The sequence below is a fragment of the Petromyzon marinus genome, chromosome 3, assembly GCF_048934315.1.
Source record: "Petromyzon marinus isolate PM22_M1 ecotype Great Lakes invasive population chromosome 3, UKy_Petmar_22M1.pri1.0, whole genome shotgun sequence".
NCBI lineage: Eukaryota > Metazoa > Chordata > Hyperoartia > Petromyzontiformes > Petromyzontidae > Petromyzon > Petromyzon marinus.
The window spans coordinates 17,063,310-17,079,237 of NC_133669.1; the positions used below are offsets into that span (position 1 = coordinate 17,063,310).

General features: G+C 47.4%; 2 protein-coding genes across 4 annotated transcripts in view; one reads left to right on the forward strand and one right to left on the reverse strand.

The window, feature by feature from the left end:
• LOC116955745 (bestrophin-2a-like) lies at positions 1-14,085 on the forward strand. Of its 3 annotated transcripts, XR_012929518.1 has the most exons (11): positions 1-1,046; positions 1,855-1,949; positions 3,931-4,164; positions 5,388-5,542; positions 7,453-7,530; positions 8,850-9,002; positions 9,649-9,729; positions 10,031-10,182; positions 11,034-11,421; positions 11,565-11,632; positions 11,732-14,085. XR_012929518.1 is itself a non-coding variant. In XM_076051874.1 (10 exons), the coding sequence occupies exons 1-10, from the start codon at positions 895-897 to the stop codon at positions 11,574-11,576; spliced, it is 1,500 nt and encodes a 499-aa protein (XP_075907989.1). In that variant the 5' UTR covers positions 1-894; the 3' UTR covers positions 11,577-14,085. The 3 variants fall into 3 exon arrangements, 2 of the variants coding, with proteins under 2 accessions (XP_075907989.1, XP_032832928.2); XM_076051874.1 differs by having other exon boundaries at positions 11,565-14,085; XM_032977037.2 differs by lacking the exon at positions 11,565-11,632.
• The window catches only part of LOC116955713 (uncharacterized), a 17,844-nt gene continuing 14,412 nt past the window's right edge, over positions 12,497-15,928 (reverse strand). Inside the window, exon 16 of the mRNA XM_076051873.1 lies at positions 12,497-15,476. Within this exon, the coding sequence (XP_075907988.1) occupies positions 15,280-15,476 (197 nt within the window). The 3' untranslated portion in view covers positions 12,497-15,279. The remainder of the gene's footprint in view (positions 15,477-15,928) is intronic.

Consider the following 15,928-nt stretch of genomic DNA (forward strand, 5'->3'; position numbering starts at 1 on the left):
GTGCCATTTTCCCAACATCACCAAACCTCAAATCGTCATCGCCACCACCTTCACAATTGCGCGGAGCTCTCGCGCTCAACATAATTCCGGATTTACTCTCCAAAAATCCACGCCACGCGCCCGTTGTGTGGGCGACACAATGCCACCCATTGTGCCCTCATGGCCTTATCCCACCACCCAAACATTCGCAAGTAGAAGAAACGACAAAACTGACCACAGGCAGACGAGGGCAATCGTTTTACTGGCGGCAGTCAGGGATACCATCAGCGTATTTCTAATGAACACAATTAGCAATTGCTATTTGTCGTCTCCGCTCAGTAAAGAGGAGTGAATTGTGCGTGATAAAGTGGTGAATTTTTTTGTGCATAAGCCATTTGACCATAGCTCGTGTTATTATTATTATTTTTGTTCGACTGACATTGCACGAAAAGCCAGCTTTTGTTGTATCGTTGTAGGATATTTCTTTCTAGAGACAATTGCTTTTTTTGTATCTTATACGTTGTAAAGTAAGTTAACTAAATTTCCCTGAGGTAGTCAAGTGTAAAAACATACAATTAAAATATCCAAAGGTGAGTATATTTGTTGGTAAAGCTTGGGATCATGTGCAGATTCTTCCAGAAGCGTTAAAAAAGGAATCCAAATTGAAATTGTCTGATTGCTTTTGCAATTCCATTTCGACGTGAAGGTCACGTGTTGTCAGGTGTAAGCGGGTCAGGTGAGGGTGAGGTCCGGGCCAAATCCCATTGTGTCCAGTAAAGCTCATCTGGGTCAGAGTCAGGTCATTTTTTGTTGTTCCAGATCAAGGTCAGGTCAGACCTTGACCAGGTTTGATCCAGGTGTCAGGTTAAGCAAAGGCCACGTCGGAGTCAGGTGAGGGTTAGGTAAGATCACGGCATGACGGTTACCTACTCCAACAAGGTGGCCAATGCACGACTCGGGGGCTTCTCACAGCTGCTCCTGAGATGGAAGGGGTCCATCTACAAGCTTCTCTACAAGGAGTTCTGCATCTTCCTCGTCTTGTTCTTCACGCTCAGCAGCGTCTACAGGTGCTCGGGTGATGCGGTCCGAAGATGGGGGATAGATGCTGTGAATCGTTCGGAGAATGGGGTGTTGGTGTATTCACTGCGGACCATCACATAGTGATCTGTCAGTCTGTGTAAAGACTCCCAACAGAGACCAATCTATGTATTGAAAAAACGGCCGTATCAGACACTGGTTTGGCTTTTTCTTGTTTAAAAATCATTCAAAGACTGGGCAGCATGTTACTTCATGATTGTTTTGCGGGTTAGCCTGTCAGTATAGTATTGGGTTTAGATACCATTGGTGGCTATGCTATGCTGTGTGTGTGTATATAGTCTGACGATCTCACCAAACATAGATTTGTCAGTGTATTGTTATCCAGTAGACCTCATCAGAGACTGGTCTATCAAATTGTATGCTTTAGAGACACAATTAGAAACTGGTTTATCAGTCTGTTGTCTGAATACCTCATCAGAGATAAGTCTGTGCATTGTATAGACACCCCATCAGAGACTGGTGTTAAGACTTCATCAGAGATCAGTATTTTGTCTGAAGCCTGTTAGAAATACAGTATTGTCCTGAGAGCAAAAATAGAAATCAAATGCAAGTCAATTCCAGCTGGTCACTACATCGTATTATTTAGCTATCACTTCATTAAGGCCAGTGACTTGTGGCTATAAAACAAATGTAATTCCAAGAGGAGTGAATTGTGCGTAATAGATAATCCAGAGACTTCCCTGCCGATTTAACTGGGCTAGGGAGAGCAGCATAAGAGCAGGAATGATGTCTGTTTTGATAATGTTGATGCTGATATTTGGTTTAATATTTTTTTAGGTACATGCTTCAGGAAAATCAGAAAAGATATTTCGAGAAGCTCGCGATGTACTGCAACAAATACGCGGAGCTCATTCCCGTCTCATTCGTGTTGGGTAGGTGTCTCAGTGACCACGGCTGTCGGTGCCGAGTCTGTTATCAAAGTTGAGAGTGCAAATACGTGTCGGAGAGATGGATGCACGCTTGGAATTACACTGAGACAGTGGCGTAGTAACTACGTTATCAACTCAGGGGGTGTGGAAATCGGTCAGGTGGGGCCTCACATTTGTATTTGTCTCGCACGTTCGCAGCCAGGCTGTATATCACGACTCCTCTTGCCTAATAACATCATTACGTAAGTTTGTGTTCTTTTACACTGTCGCTGAAAACATATCTCATGGTGGTTGTCAAGGGGGCCCCAAACAATAGCTTTAGGCACCAGGATGGGAGCAAGGCACCCCCTGCCCCCACGATAGTTTACACTACTGCACTGAGAGAGAGGAATGACTGTTAGGAAGAGTAAGTGGGATTGGATAGCTCAAGTCGCAAGAAGGGCTGCTGATGGCTGGTCGTCGAGGCGAGCGACGTAGAGGCAGCCACAGGAGGGACACATGCCAGTGAGGATGTCCACCGTGCATATGGAGCGATGCGATTGGCTCGTGTCCAGGAGCTTGAGGGATACATCTTGACTTAAAGCTTTCGTGACTGCAGGAATTTATATTATTTGGGTCTTTCGGTAAAGTCACGTAGATAGAACAATAAAATAATAAAAATGAAATTAAAATGAATAAAAAATATCACGACGTTTCGATCGCAACACCAGCAATCGTCATCAGGTGAAAAAAGAGGGGGAAAAGCTGCTGAGGAAAGCTGTTTTAAAGGTTTGAAATGGGTGTAGCCCAAGGGTCATAAACGAAGTGGGCGGGGCTAGTGATGTTAAAGTGAGAGAGATTAGCATGTCAATGTAAGAGATTAGCATGTCCATGTAAACGGCGACTAAGTTAATGTGAACCTGTTAATGTAAAATCAGAGAGTCGAAAATAACTGCTCATATCGGAAGGTAGGATGAAAACATCACAGCCAGTTATTACTTAAACTGGTTAATAACGTCCTTCCAATGATTGCTCATTTTGTGCCCATCTTCTTAGTTGAAATTGTGTCTGTCTATATATCTGGATGGCTTCATGAAGAATCTTTGTTCATAGTCAGTGGGTTTGCAGAGTACTTTCGTCTGGGAGAAATCATTTTCGTGTGAAGCCACAGCATTAAAACAATGATCAGCCATGGCTGAGGTATTAGTCCTACCGTGTTTCAGATCTGCCTTATGTTCACGATCACGGTCCGAGACATGTCGCTTAGTTTCCACAATGTAACTACTGCCGCAGGCACAGCTTAGTTTGTAGACGCCGGGGTATTGTATGTCAGGGATCGCATCCTTCACAGATGGGATCAGATCACGAATTTTATGTACTGTGTTAAATCGAACAAGGATCTTGTGTTTGCTCATGATTTTGGAAATATTTCTGGTGACCCCTGCTATGTATGGCAAGGTGATGGTTTTGATTGGGTCCTCAGATGGTTCTTTCGTTGGGGTGATAGCTTTACGGATTGTGTAGTCTGAACAGCAGCAGCGGATAGATCGTGGCCGACGATGAATCGAGGCGGCGGGGGGTGGGGGGGATACGTGGGTGAATCGTTAGATGCCCTCTCGACACCTCTGCTGGCGGGGCCGCGGTGGCGAGATGTTATCTCCCTCGCCTGGTATGCAGAAGGTCGTGGGTGCGATGCCGACCCTGACGCCTGCTGTATATTTGGAGTTTGCGTGTTCACTCTGTGTATTTTTTTATCCAGGTCCTCCGGGGTTTTCCTCTCCACATTAGAAACATGCATTTAGATTATTTGGCTGCTATACATTTCCACATGATAAGCCACTTCGTTGAACCATCATTTGTGGCCAGGTCGGCATCTGAAAAAGAGCTATATAGCTCAAGTGGGCCTTACCTGGTAAAATAAAAATCTAGTTGAATAGTTTTAACAGATCGGTGGCCCGCTCACTGTCCACATGCGAGGGTCCCGTGCGTCTCACTGTTGGTGCAGGCTTCTACGTGACGCTGGTGGTGTCGCGCTGGTGGAGCCAGTACGAGAGCCTGCCGTGGCCCGACCGTCTCATGCACCTGGTCGCGTGCAACGTGCACGGCGCGGACGAGCGAGGCCGCCTGCTGCGCCGCACGCTCATGCGCTACGCCAACCTGTCGGCGCTGCTCATCCTGCGCTCCGTCAGCACGGCCGTCTACAAGCGGTTCCCCACCATGGACCACGTCGTTGAGGCCGGTGGGTGGACTCCCTCGCGTACACCTCTGCTCGAGAGGCTGGTCGGTTGCTTCTCGTCTTCTGCTGGTCCCGGGTCTAGAACTCCTTTGGTTGTCTGCATTTCTGGCTTCAGTCAAGTCCTTGAACGAAAGCTTACAATCGTCTCTCCATCGCACTATCACTACACTTTCTCTCTCGATGAGTGACCGCTTCATCTCCTCTGCTTCCCCACATTGAGTGGACACCCACGCGTCCACCTCTGCTCGAAAGGGTGGTCATCTGCTTTCTTCCCGTGAGCGGTTGCTTCTTCTCTTCTGCTGTTCCTGCGTCTGAAACTCATTTAGTTGTCTGAATTTCGGCAAATACCGTCGTCTGTTTACACATCCGTATGACAGTATATAATCATCATATATTTGTTTAATTTGAATGTTATAGCTTATTTTTGTAAATTGTGATGTGATCAGTCTGGAGGTAATGCACCTTAGCCGACATGTGCTGCAGGGAAATACATATTTTTCATTTATTTATGTTTGAAATAATGTTGATTCGTGTATGTTATGATTTCTATTTAGTGAATTGCTGCACTTTAGTTGTCATCGTGATTACCCAGCTTACTCTTGCAAATGAGGAACATCCTGGTCTCTTGAGCTTTCATCTCGTAAAACAAAATAAAGTTGAAGCTTGCAAATGTACACCGCTTATTCTCCTCTGCACCTGATTATACCGAGGAGAAATCTGCGTGACAGAGGTTTCAATAGTCGGGCGCCTCGTTTGTGGAACGTCTTGCCCCTTAGTCCGTGAGGGTTGCTCCGTCAGTCGACGTTTTAAGGGCTCGTCTTAGAATAAATTAATTTTCTCTTGCGGATATGCATCTGTATAGGGTTGTTTTACCCTCATCGTTTTAATGTTAAGGGTTTATTTTTACTGGGACTGTGTTGTCAAATGCCGTGAGTCTGCTGGCGTGGGCTGGAGTGTGCTGGCCTAGTTGGCGGAGTCACACAGATCCCAGTTAAAGACACGAAAAACTCGACACACTCGTCAATCTCACGGTGGCCTTCGAAGGAAAATATATATTCGACGTTTCAGGCAATGGCCCTTCATCTTATTATTATATATGCACACAGTACTTTTTTTGTTGCCTTATTCATAAAGCAAGACTGCCAACGCAGCCGCAATGACCAACTAACTGAGTTAAGGGGGCGAGAGACGCGGACTTTAGGCGCACGAGGTGCCTCCAACCGCAGGCTTCATGACGCCCGCGGAGCGCCGCAAGTTCGACGGCCTCCGCTCTCCGCACAACAAGTTCTGGGTGCCGTGCGTGTGGTTCGCGAACCTGGCGGCGCAGGCCAAGGCAGAGGGCCGCATTCTCGACAACGTGTCGCTGCAGCTCATCCTCAATGTGAGTGACGGGAACGACAAACTAAGAAAAACTAAAAAAAACTATTTTATCCAAATGAGAGGTTTTTAGGTTAGACTACGTTAATATAAATGTGCCGTTAAACCCGCCACCACCCGACACAGCCAATTAGCAAGGTTTGTCACGTAAATAAAACGTGCCAATTCGTTACTAGTTCGGCACACACCCGGTGGGTTGGAGAGTAAACCCACAACATTTACCATTTGAGTACATTCGAGTGGGTTTACTGCCCAACACACCAGTGCGCTGAACTAGTAAAGAATTGAATGTTTAATTTACGTGAAAAACCGAACTAATCGGCTGTGTCGGGTGGTGGCAGGTTTAACGACACATTTATATTTACGTAGTCTAACCCAAAAAAACCTCTCATTTGGATAATATTGGTTGCGAAAGCCTCCGTGTTCAACTAAACTATTTTATTTGACCAGGTAAATCCCACTGAGTTATTCGCTATTTTTCAGAAGCGACCTGGCTATCACAAATTCGTGGCCAGATCGGCTTCTCAAAAATAGCTATATAGCTCAGTGGGCCTTACTCGGGGTCACACTAGTGGTGGACATTTATAGCAGCCAGTTAAGCTAAACGCGTCTTGATTCTAAATGTGGAGGTGAAAACCCGAGGACCCAGATACAAATACACGCGACCACGGGTAGAGAGACATGCAAACTCTAAATATACAGGCGTCAGGTCGGGATTGAATCCACGGCCTCCTGCATACCAGGCAAGGGAGTTAACATCTCACCACCGCGGAAACCCCAAACAGTGAATGAAAACCGCTGCTACCAGGGTCTTATTTTTTTCACCAATATTTTCCGGGTCGCTGGTAAGACTGCAGTAGGCACGTGTCTAGCAGCAATGGCCATACCGAATGGTATACTGGATGTGGTTGCCGGGTGTGGGAATATTTTCCGGGTCGCTAACTCGGAAAAGAATGTAAGGCTCTGATAAAGATCACCTCTAATGGTCGACGTTAACCACTTTGGAATAGCAGAGAGGTCGACTTTTGTGTTAAGAGATGTATGAATGAGGCAGGACCAATATCAATGTTACTATTCTGGACGATAACAAAGCAATAAGTTAATAAACTATGGGCTATTTATGATAAGTTACGTACGGTTAAAACACGGAAAGCAATGGAAAGATAGGGTAAGCAACTGGAGGCTAAGAGTAGAACGTGGCTGGAATGTGTTTATACTGTAAATGTAATCAGGGAGAGAATGTGGAGGGGGTTGTGGTGAACGAGGTGCGTGTGGAAGGAGGGTGAAGGGGAGCGGTGGTGTAGCAGTTAGCACGCTACACTACGAACCCAGCGACCCGACTTCAATTCACGCTGATGGCCAACACCAGTGACGATTATCTGAACCCTTGGTCGACTCAGTCTCAAATGAGTACTAAGTGTGGTGTGCAAACATTGCCACTAAGGAGACAAAGGCGGCCGGACGTGGTGCTGGCCACCCATCCTCTGGCGTGCCGTTCCGGCCTTCATAGACACTGTCTCGCTAAAGGCACTCGCCCCAAAAGTGTGTTAAAGGCTACACGGGGGATCCTTGTTTTAGGATGACAGTTCGCGGAGACTGGCGTTGGAATGTCACCCAGAGGTCGGTAACCAAGGGGACGCCTGTTAGAGCGGACCCAGGAGATTGGGTGTCGACTCTGTAAACTCTGCAACAATGGCAGGATACGGCAGAAGGAAGACATGTGATGGGGGGATTGTTGTGGTGTCAGTGTGTGGGCGTTGTGGTGGCAAATAGCCATTGGCCACGATTTTATTTACATCTTAAAGTACATTACCGTGCAAGATAATCCCAAAAAAACAAACAGTTCGAACAAATTGAAGATTGCAATGAAAGTGAACAAAATAGCCTATGTTTAGGGTATTTGCTGATTTCCAGGATCTGAACAACTTCAGGAGCTGCTGCAGCATGCTGTACAGCTACGACTGGGTCAGCATTCCCCTGGTGTACACGCAGGTAATGTCACCTGCCGCAAACCGTTCTCACCTGCACCCTTCCCCCCGTGTTCTTCTTAGCCACGCAAATTCTGCCACGTGCCTTGCTCTTCACTCAGATTCACAAACGATATTGCCCCGTCTGTGTCGACCTGTGTGGCCATGGCAGTATACCGGTAGTATTCGCAACGGCCAAGGTTAACTTAAGGCGAAACTTCTCAACCTTTTCGCAGCGGCTTTTGGCGAGCCATTGCGCTCCTGCGGCCGTCTGGAACGCTCTTCCTTCCCATATTAGGAAGCCCACTGGAGCTATGCACTTTTAAATCTAGATTGAAAACTAATTTCTTTAGGGCTGCTTTTGTGTTTAGTTTGTTGTCTTCCCCCCGCACCTACGATTAGCAGTTAGCTGCGTACGGTGCGAAAGAAGTTCAACATTCCACAGCGTGCACACACCTCTCGTGCTTGCTCGATCTTCACGCGGCAAACTCAACCACAGACATCACAGTGGGCCCCTCGTCCATCAGTAGATGTAGATTGATCGTGGCTGATGACGATGATGGTGATTGTCTGTGCACGCTGCTTTCTCAAGTCATACGCTGGCCTTTGTTCGTCCATTTGGATTTCTGCGTCTGATCTACTGTGCTCGTCTCAATGACCGTGTGTGTATTTTATTGCTTACTGTTGATGCCTGTGTGTCTACGTGCTTGTTCATTCATTTATTTCATTGTCCGTGTTTCTGCCGATCAATTCAAAAGAAAATACTGCAGCACACCTCGACGTGTTAACGGCACATTGGTTGCACCGCGCTTCTGTTTTCGTATGGCTGATATAGATGCAGAGCAACAACTACAATTTTTCACAAAGATCAACCAAAAATGCGCCCTTTAAGTTGTCCTGGAGGTGGGACCACCACACACTCAGCCCAACTTATATCCCCACCAGCTGACTGTGGATGCATTTAACATTTGGTTACAGGCTTTGATGGCCCAAGTCCAGGACCTGCTTAACGGGCAAGTGCCCATTTGCTCAGCGGTCCATTCCAACCCTGGTGGCTGATAGGTAATGTGTATCATTACTTGCATGCCCGTATCGTCCTTGTGACGGATCGTGTTGCCCTGTGCTGTCGTACTGTCATACTGTCATGCTATACCTTGCGCAGCATGTGCAATGCTGGTCCACACCATGTGGACTCGTGCATGTAGCCTGTGCAGTATGGTGCATTAAGTTGTATGGTGCTCATGGCATGTGCGATGTGTGCCGCCAATGTGTGTGGTGGCACGACAATGAACCATCTGTGTGGTGCCGAGTTGACTCGCCTGTGTGGTGCGCGCGGTGCTGCAGGTGGTCACGGTGGCAGTGTACAGCTTCTTCCTCGCCTGCCTTATCGGCCGCCAGTTCCTGGACCCGGCGCAGGGCTACCCGGGCCACGACATGGACCTCTACATCCCCGTCTTCACCCTCCTGCAGTTCTTCTTCTACGCCGGCTGGCTCAAGGTTCGGGAGGTGCATGCTGCCCGGAATTTGAACCCTCGATCCCACGGCTGACGAGCCGTGTTGTTCAGCTGAGTTGTCCTTGTCCAATGAGTCAAGAATCAATGTGGTCTTCTGGCTCAGTCGAGCTATAGTGCGGTACTCCTTGACAATTATGACACTAAGCCAGTGGTGGAAATTCCATATTCCTACAATGCGATAGTGTGGTGCTCCTCTCTTGGTGTATAATTCATTTCTACTAAAACTCTACAGTGTGCTACTGTGGTCATCCAGAACAGACCATACAACAATGCCAAATCCAGACATATCACAGCGATACACTCTGCTGCTTCTAACGTGGTTGTCTGGTTTGACCACCTGAATGTGAAATTATAGTTGTTGCTCTGCATCTACATCAACCATACGAAAGAAGAAGTATCGAGTGGGGAAGAATACGGGATGTGAAGGTTCAACTGCCATGGAACGTGGGATTGAGGAGGCTTCCCTCAACGTGATTAAGTTATTTTACAGCCAACCATATCAACGGCTTGGAATGTTAGAGTTCTTTAGTTTTTGCAATGTATTTATGCAAGGTTATTTTCATGTTTATTCTTGGCTGTGAAGTTCATGGTGATGATGATTTCCCCTCCATCACGGCCTCTGTCCGCAGGTCGCAGAGCAGCTTATAAACCCATTTGGTGAGGACGATGATGATTTTGAAGCCAACTGGTGCGTGGACAGGAATCTGCAGGTAAGGAGTAGCGCTCGCCACGACCCCTGTAATGTTCTGCACAACTTACCACTGGAGTTTTTTGGACATGATTGGCAAACATAAAATATTTTATTATATAATGTAAATACCTTATGCTGCACACCAGCATGATTATCAGGTGGATGTGAGCGAGTGCGTTTTAATAATGCAAGCACATGTGGGCGCACGCATTTGCACGTTTCCCCACGAGCCAAACAAAACGGAGGCTCCCTTATTGGACCGGCCTGAAAGTTTGTTGTGGGCTGCATTCCTCCTAACGGGCACAACGCGGTGGCCGCAGGTTTCGCTCATGGGCGTGGACGAGATGTACCGGGATCTGCCGCCCCTGGAGCACGACGTGTACTGGGACGACATCTCACCGTGCCCGCCCTACACCGGCGCCAGCTTGGTCCACCACAAAGCCTCCTTCCAGGGCTCCACCTTCGACGTCAGGTGCCCAAGGGGCTCGCACTGGCAACTAGAACCAAAGCACCATGGTGGCTAGATGTTATCTCCATCACCTGGTATGCAGGAAGTCGTGGGTTCGATCCCTGACACTTGTATATTTGTAGTTTGCATGTATCTCTCTCTCTCTCCCGGTTGGTCACGTGGAATTTTCTTCGGGTCCTCCGGTTTTCCCTTCACATTTAGAACCAACATGCGTTTTAGAGTATTTGGCTGCTATACATTTCCATATAAGCCGCTTCGTTGAGCTATCATTTGTGATAGCCAGATCGCTTATGAAAAGACCTATATAGTTCAGTGGGTCTTACCTGGTAAAATAAAAAATAGCGAAGTTTATAGTTCAACTCGACTGCAAAGCGTAGATCGGTCGCTCGCGTTTATTTTACTCACGGATTCAGAGGCAGGCTTGAAACTGTTCATTGCTCGACATCAACATTACCTCTAGTCGTGGTTGTAAATTCAAGTGTAATCTCTGACATTGCAATTTGGAATTGTCACCATTGGCTTATGAAAGTCAATGGAAAGGAGCACCACTTCAATGTCTATTTGAGAAAAGAAACACTGACTTCATACGAGCCACTTAGGGAATTTTCTTGCCTTCTCACATTGTAAATGACCATCTCCCAACTAAATCCTGGAAAATTATGGTGAGAAAATATTGCTGCTTATTGCACAACAGCCTCCCTTCCGCACTTCCAATTAGCACGGTCGGCTACGTACGGTGCGAAATAAGTTCAACATACATACATACATACGCCCCATCGGGAACACCCCCCTCCCTAACCACATCATGACCAGATGTGCCATCACACAGCAAACCCCCTCGCCGTCTGCCCCAGCATTCCCGCACAGGAGATGGAGTTCCAGCGACTGGATCACATCTCGGAGGAAGCCGAGCGATGCTCGTCTCCAAGCATTGCTGGCACCAGCGATGGCAGCCTCACACCGCCGCTGCTGCTGTCGCCACTGGCAGTGCCACCAGCGGGGAGGGGAGGCCCGTCGCGCCCCCGCTCGCTGCTCACCATGCTGGCTGCGGCCACCCTGCCACCGACAGCGCCAGATCGTCGCGGCTGGAGCAGCGCACCACAGACGCCCGTGCCGAGACGCACGCAGCCATCGCTGCCGCCGCCGCCACCCAGGGCCCGCCGCTGCGGGTGTGCCGTCAGCCACTCCGATGGCCTCATCGCCCCGCTCGGCACAGGGCAGCGAAGCAAGCACGACGCACAGGTGTGGGACAGTGTAGATACATGCGTGTTCAAGGCCTATGGAGGCAAGGATTGGTGGATCACACACCATCATTTATATGATGTAATCTGCATTATAACTGAATGGGTTGATCTAAATGAGATGAATGCTATGTGCGCTGGCAGATGACACGTTGATCTGCGGAACTCGGGGTCGTTATGGGATACAAGTTGGCCAGTTAGCAGTATAGCAAGTATGTTGAACTGACCCCTGCGATCACAATACAACCCATGTTACAGAATGTTCTCGTATCTAACAACCCTGTGCGTTTCATTGCTCTACCCCATGGCAGGTCAATGGGAGCTGCCACGTGGACATGTCGACTCTTTAAAGTGACGTCCACTCAACAAATCACGTAGAGCAGTGCTCTAATAGGACTGGTGTCGATTCATGAATTAAAACATTACATGAATTCTCTATCTAAATCTTTTAAATTATGCTACATTTTTACTTCAGGTGATTTCATCCAACCAGCCATCCACGACGGAGCTTGTCGAGTGCTTCTTTATTCAAAACGGTACCACACAGCTTCACTTCCCTCCCGATGGTTCCACTCTCCCAACCCGTGGACGAGGCGCCTCTCTCTCTCTCATCGCGTTCCCGCGGGGCTCACTCCACTTTCCGGCCTCGTCGCTGGCTGACGGCACGCTGGGAGCGGAGGCGAGCTCCGAGGGAAGACCCGCCACGGGCAGCTCCGCCGTACGGAACCCAGGCTTCCACACCGACCCCAAACCTTCCCCCCGCTCTCCTTTATATCCCCCTTGGCAGAGCTAAGCCCCGCCTCTGGCCACACCCCCTCGGGGAACCTTCGAGGGTTCCCGAACGCCTCACCAGCCCCATCACATCCCCCCCCTCTCAGATTGGATCCCGATGACATCATCGTGCCCGTACTCGTTACCCCCTGGATGGCGCTCCCTCATTACATATGTTGAACTTCTTTCGCACCGTACGTAGCCAACCACGCTAATCGGAAGTGCGGGGGAAGGCCAAACTAAACACAAAAAGCAGTTATAAAAAAAATAGTTTTCAAAAGGCTTTTTGGCCAAAAAAACATTGCTTTCCTTTAAGCAAAACACAATATCTTTATTAAACTCGCTATACATGGTAGACGAGATTTTAAATAGCATGATACATAAAACAAATACAAACGAAGATTGTGAATGGTGCAAGTGGGGGAATTAAATTAAATAAAAACCGTGGCACACATTGTGGAGGGATGCAAATTCAGTCCACTGTGATGATCAACGCCCAATCAGTTGCCGTCACCTCTGTTGCTTTGGCATTGGTTCCTTTTTAAACGTTTTGACAATGCCGCTCACATTAATCACTTTAATCGATTGGGAGGAGACTTGAAAGACTGAGTTGTTGTGAGGCGGCAAGGCCGGCAAATGGCGAGTTTAGCAGCTCGCGGGGTGAAGGATTAAGGGTGATGCATTCTAGGTTGAGCATAGTGGCACATGGCGTTAAGGAAATTCTTAAGCAGTTTCTGTGACAGACAATTCTAATGGCGAGGTGATATATGAACACGAGTGGGTTAACAAAAATCTAGAATTGTAGACTGCTTCGACCCCACCTGTCAACGAGGCTGCTATGAATGCAATTTATAATTGCGAATATATATTTTAAAAGTCATAATTTTACAGACAGGATGTTTTCCAAGTGACCAGTGGCACATCAACGTGTCCATGGTTAAGGGTAAATAAAGTACCGTGCAAGGCATTGCAGCAAAGCATTAAACCAACACATTCATTATGCATTTCTGTACAAAACGTCAAACTAAATATTCACCACGATCCTGCATAAGAGGCAGTGATTAAGACAGGGCTGCCCAAACTCCAGTTCTCACTTCGCCTTTAATGTCCTCCAACCTTCACTGCGATGTAGCCTACACATTCCAGACCTTAATACTGTTGAAAATTCATCTTGCACCAACCAGTGCAGTCTGGGAAGCCCTGAGCAAGCGTTTACAGGCACACCGACAGTAATACATCGCATTCCCTTCCTGCAACAATGGGGGGTGGGGATGGGGGGGCGGGGAGGGGTTTTAAGAACTTTGCCAAAGATGAAGAAAAAAAGAGAACATTCATTACATGCCCAATTCTGACATGCAGCAATGGCATTATTGTTAATGCGCATCAGCTTCTGGTACAGTTAGCCAATAAACGGTCCAATTGTGTGCACAGGGCCTAAGCCCGAGCTCAGAGCGAGCAAGGGTTTTTTTTAGATTTTGCCAATTCCTTGCGTATAAGGCACCCGGTCACGGTGGAATACATCTAAATATGCATTGCCAAACTAACCTTAAGATGCCAGCACAGAAGTTAAAACGACGTCAAACAACAGCAGTGCATTGTGGGTAGAGGGGCAGCACTGTGCGTCAACGTAAGGCACACAAACTGCCACCTCCTGCTCTAAAGAACTGCAGTTTTTGTTGCGTCTAAAAGTCTACAGGCCAATTACGCCTATTGAAAGCATTTTGGCAGCACAGAATGGTAAGGGTTGAATATGCAATGAAAATACAACCCTATTTCTTTCAATGGTGATTGTGAAACGGTCAATTTTGGAATATTTAGAGCTGGGAAACCGGACTAGCTTTTAGATTGAACTTTGGCATAAGCATTAATAAACAAAAATCCTTTATGACCATGACTAATTTCTGTGCACAAGTGATGTAACGCAGTAACTTACATGTGACTGCTCAAACCTTAGGCTTGCCTATCAACTGGCAAGAAGTGTTAAGTTCCATTCTAACTGAAGATGCTGTTAAAATGACTGTTATTAACACTGGCTTACAAGTGAAACATCTATATTCAGATAACATCTCATACAATGGCCCCTCTGAACAAAGTATAGAGGGCAGGCAAAATTACAATTTCCGACCATCCGCTCTCAAGAACGAGCATCACCCAAAATGCATTCCCAAAATAATCTGTAACAGCAGGATCATAGTGCTGTATACTTTCAAACAGTGGCTCCTGTGCAACTGCCAACAGTGTCCAAGGTTTCATTTGCAGCTCTAAAGCAAGACAGATGCTGGCCTGGTGTCACAAAACGAGGGAAATCATCACAAAAACCGTCACAATTGAGTCCCCGGCTCACGCATTGCACGTGCACACGTGACGCTTCAGCAAAATTCATCATAGAAATAGATTTTGTTTTAACTCTATCACACATTTATATTGTTTTAACAGCACAACCCCCGAATATTAAGCACCAAGTAGCGACTGTGTAATGGCGAATGTTCGTGAATGTACGAGAGTCTCATTGTGTAAATCAGGAGATCTCCAAGGGGGCAGCAGTAACATGGGACAATTATCAGGTGCTGAGAACACAAGTTAAAAGTGCACGCTTGGCAACAAGAGGGGTAAGGTAGGGAAACCTATTACGGGAATGGAGCATACCAGCGGATCTGATCCTATCCAACTAGACCTTCAAACTCCAACACGAGCCATAACCATAACCACTAACCACAGCACTAACCTTTTAACCCAGTTATAATAGTCAACGAGACCCTAGCAGTATCCTGAGTCATAAACTACACCCAAAGGGCCATCCAGACTATGCAAGTAATAATGCACCAATTTATCGATTAAAATGTTATTATGCTCACAAATGAAGCTTAGGATTTTTAAAAAGCATTTTTAAAATTATATGCAGTTGACAGGCCGGTGTTACACTTAGGTGGGTGGGCGGGTGAATTGTCACATGCCGAAACCAGACCCTACCCCTGCGCCTGTTAGCCAACCAGACATGATATCAGCAGCCCCTACTGTTAACCCTATCCCTAAGCCCAACCGTCCCGTGTCGCGTCCAGTGCTCGGCTTTCACAGCCCACGCTCCCCACTAGTGTCCCAGGATGCCAAGCCTGGTATTCTTGAGCGGGGGTGAGTTCCAGTTGGCCGAACTGGAACGACTAACGTAACACTTCTTGCGCTTGTTGAAGATCACCTCCAGGTCAGGTACTTCGATCACATCAAACAGGTCGTCGAGGTTGGGCGGGGTGGCGTATTGCTCCTGAAGGGTGTGCGCCAGGTTCTTGTCTGTAGGCGGCGTGGAGCGCCAAAAGCACGCATACATGCACAACAACAATAACTATCGCCGCCATAAGTGATGGTGGCATCGTCAAAGCTAGGTGCACTTTTGAGAGCCATGTGAAGTGTCCAAGGCTTGCCGGCAGGTCACAGGACCCAAGTGTTTTTGGCCAAGTGCTGAGATAACCGGCTGACGCACCCACCTGTCCTGCCTTGCTCTAATTTATCCGCTCGGCGCATTGCTCGTTGTGCACGCTTCTCTACTTTATAACTTCACATGCGGTGTACGTGCACACTTGCATGCATGCATGCACGCATGCACTAGGTAACTATTTACCCCCTCCTGGTGATTCAATGAATTTCGGGGTTGCTATTAGAATACTGTAATTTATGTCCTTGTTAATGTAGTTTGTATTCATTCCTTAATTTGTCTTGTTTACATTGCCTTATTAGCCTAAATG

Bases quoted from the DNA above. Each gene is read 5' to 3' on its own strand.
- LOC116955745 (XM_032977037.2), top strand. From the start codon at position 895: ATGACGGTTACCTACTCCAACAAGGTGGCCAATGCACGACTCGGGGGC. The intron at 4,165-5,387 runs GTGGGTGGACTC...CTCCAACCGCAG, and splicing joins GGACCACGTCGTTGAGGCCG to GCTTCATGACGCCCGCGGAG. The intron at 5,543-7,452 runs GTGAGTGACGGG...GCTGATTTCCAG, and splicing joins CGCTGCAGCTCATCCTCAAT to GATCTGAACAACTTCAGGAG.